This window comes from Fomitopsis serialis (genome assembly GCF_022376445.1).
Source record: "Fomitopsis serialis strain Sig1Antser10 chromosome Unknown B0H18scaffold_276, whole genome shotgun sequence".
Lineage (NCBI taxonomy): Eukaryota > Fungi > Basidiomycota > Agaricomycetes > Polyporales > Fomitopsidaceae > Fomitopsis > Fomitopsis serialis.
The window spans coordinates 11,017-13,799 of NW_025955236.1; the positions used below are offsets into that span (position 1 = coordinate 11,017).

Consider the following 2,783-nt stretch of genomic DNA (forward strand, 5'->3'; position numbering starts at 1 on the left):
TGACTACCGGCACCGCGCGGCAGACACACCCTCGACTGACCTCGTTCAATATCCAAGGACGGCCCCGCTGCGAGTTCGTGCGATCAATATGAACCAGCGCGCGAGGATCGAGTCGACAGACCTTCCCGCGGATCACGCCTTTGGAAGAGACTGGTCTGCGTGTCCTCGTTGAACTCATAATTCATCGCCTTGCCGAGACGCAGACGGAAGACTTCCAGGTCTGGGTGCGCATCACACATAGCGACACCCTCGGCTTCGATCGCCTGCATCGCGTCCAGCATCATCGTGCCCTTGCCAGTGCCCTGCGCGACCCACGCTCAGCGCTCTGACCCTCTCGTGAAATGCGCACGACATCAGCGCGTACCTTAGGTCCGAGCAACAGGTAGTACTGTCCAGCCTCGGCGCCCTTGATGATGCGGTCAAGTGAGGACTGCTCTCGGCGTCTTACATGTTTCATCCAATGAACGTAATCGTTTTCAGCGTCGTGCTGCTTGCGTGGGTTGCTTGCGAGCTCGAGAGCCGGGTCGTAGCCTCTCGCAAAGGCAAGTTCGATCTACGGGGTGTCTGAGTAAGTGGTCTCTTTGAATGCGAGCGCATGAGGCCCTCACCTTGTCGAGGACGTTCTTCTTGTACCAGGCGACGTAGGCGACACCACCGAAGAACACTAGACACTGCTGTCAGAAGATCATCTTAATACGTTGTGATTCCTGGAGATGCCAATATCGCGTCCTGATGAGACGACTGCCTCTATCCTTGTCGGCATACATGAACGAATCATCTGCTTTGGAGAGTGCAAAGGCTGATGTTCACCGAGTCAGAGCGCGATGGAGTACACATGAGCTCACCCAAGCGAACATCCAGCCCCTGACATGGCTGATATCCTCACACGTTCGCCACCGACGAGCACCTCAGAGGATCCTCACAGCAAGAAAGGTTGGACGTGTTGAACCACGAGACATAACCTTTGGCAAGGTCCTCGACTCAACTCCACCGCGAAGACCAACACTTGCAACCGCGACCAGGTTGCCGTCGGCGTACCCAGAAGCACGTCGGCGATGTCTCCTTCATCAAGGTGCAAGCTCAACTCGGTCAACGCCCCATCAAACGACGCGATCGGCGTGCAATCGAGCACGACTGGTGCATCCTTCTACGCCATCAAGACGTTTGCGTCATCGTCGAGTGCGCCGAGCTCCTCACTCAACGTACACGGTGAGGTCAACACACGCAACGACACCGTTATTGACGTGCTCAGAAGCACGTTGACTGGCTCGTCGACATCACTGCCTGCATTGACCTCGACGGAAGGCCAGGCTCGCGACAGGTACGACAATACTGGTTGCTCCTGTCTCGCCTAACTCTCTTGTCAGGGATCATACCAGTCCTTTCTCATAAATAGGCAGAGCTCGAGGGGATATGTAGCAATTGCGCACACTTACCAGCTCCAAGACCAATCAAAGCTGTCGCTGCCGCGTCGACAACTGACGAACCCGAAGTCGGGAAACCTCCCGGCCTAGCGCGAGGCTCAGAATCGCGCGAATGAGGGCGTTGTGACGCGTCAGATTCTCCCTTCCGGTCCACCTCGCCTGCCAGGTCTTGCTGAACGGGTGGTTGGGAGTACGACCGCGCGTGGATCCGCATATGTTGAGATGTTCGGAGGCCCAAGGATTGTCGGTGTCGTGCACGAGCAACCAGACGACCTGCCAGCGCAGCGGTGTTCGGTAAAGTCGATGCACTCATCGTGCTGGACGTGCTGAAAGCTTGATTTTCCGAGCCATGGAGGCGTACACTGCCGCAGTCGTCCCCGACCACGCCAAGGTAGGGTTGCGAGACACAAGCGCCCAGCAAGCGCCGCTTCGAATATGGTATGTTTATTACTTAGTGCGACTCACTTATGTTACTAATGGGTCTTTCTGTAAGTGCCAAATGTAGATGTTATCTGGTGCCTTCAGCTTCATGCCTTCAGGCCCTTCACCCAACCCTCACCGGGTCCGTCGCGCTTCCTCACTCGAGTGACATCGGTGTGGCATTACGATTAGCTTGAGACCCTGCAGACTCATAGTCTATGAATAATGCCTCCGCTGCCAGCACCGGACCGTCCCCGTCAACATGGACCGCCAATACTGTTTAAGGGTAACGGGCGAGACATGACTCGACCGACAGTCTACTCGACGGCTTGAACTTGTTGGAAATCACACGCCGACGCATACTTCCTAGTCGGATACGAGTACTGGAGCCATGTCGGCATACGGCGCGATCCTCACTCCCAATCGGACTGCAGGACCTCTTCCAACCACACGCTGGCGACTCCAGCCAACCTCCAAGTACACTCCTGCGCCGGATGCACACTTGACGATCCACCACCTCACCCTGGCGACTGCGCGGGCCATGCCGGGTCTGGTTGAATACCTGCACAAGGTGTTCGCGGATGAGCTTGAGCGCGGGTTGACCTATCCACAGGAAATCCGCGCAGGCGAGGAGTACGCGCTCGAGACGTTTGAGGCATACTACTTCGCGGCGGACGTGCTGGTGGCTGTGATAGGAGAGGGAAGCTCGGGTGAAGAGATCGTCGACGGCAGAGAGGTTGAGCTCGGTATCGAAGACGCGGTCAAGGGACGCAGCATGGAGGAGTGTATTGCTGGATGTTACTACGTGAGTCTCTGCCTAGACTCCATAATTAAGCCCTTCGTACCCTACCATCCGGGACGTCGGAAAGGCTTTACAGTATCCCGGTGACTGATCGACATCGTTTTGCAGGTGAAACCGAACTATCCTGGCCGGTCCTC

At 56.6% G+C, this 2,783-nt stretch overlaps 1 protein-coding gene across 1 annotated transcript; it reads left to right on the forward strand.

The window, feature by feature from the left end:
- The first annotated feature begins 991 nt into the window (after nucleotides 1-991).
- On the forward strand, nucleotides 992-1,481 carry B0H18DRAFT_1217510 (uncharacterized protein). Its single transcript, XM_048036692.1, has 2 exons — nucleotides 992-1,321; nucleotides 1,368-1,481. The coding sequence occupies exons 1-2, from the start codon at nucleotides 1,056-1,058 to the stop codon at nucleotides 1,390-1,392; spliced, it is 291 nt and encodes a 96-aa protein (XP_047885194.1). The 5' UTR covers nucleotides 992-1,055; the 3' UTR covers nucleotides 1,393-1,481.
- The last annotated feature ends 1,302 nt before the right edge of the window (nucleotides 1,482-2,783 follow it).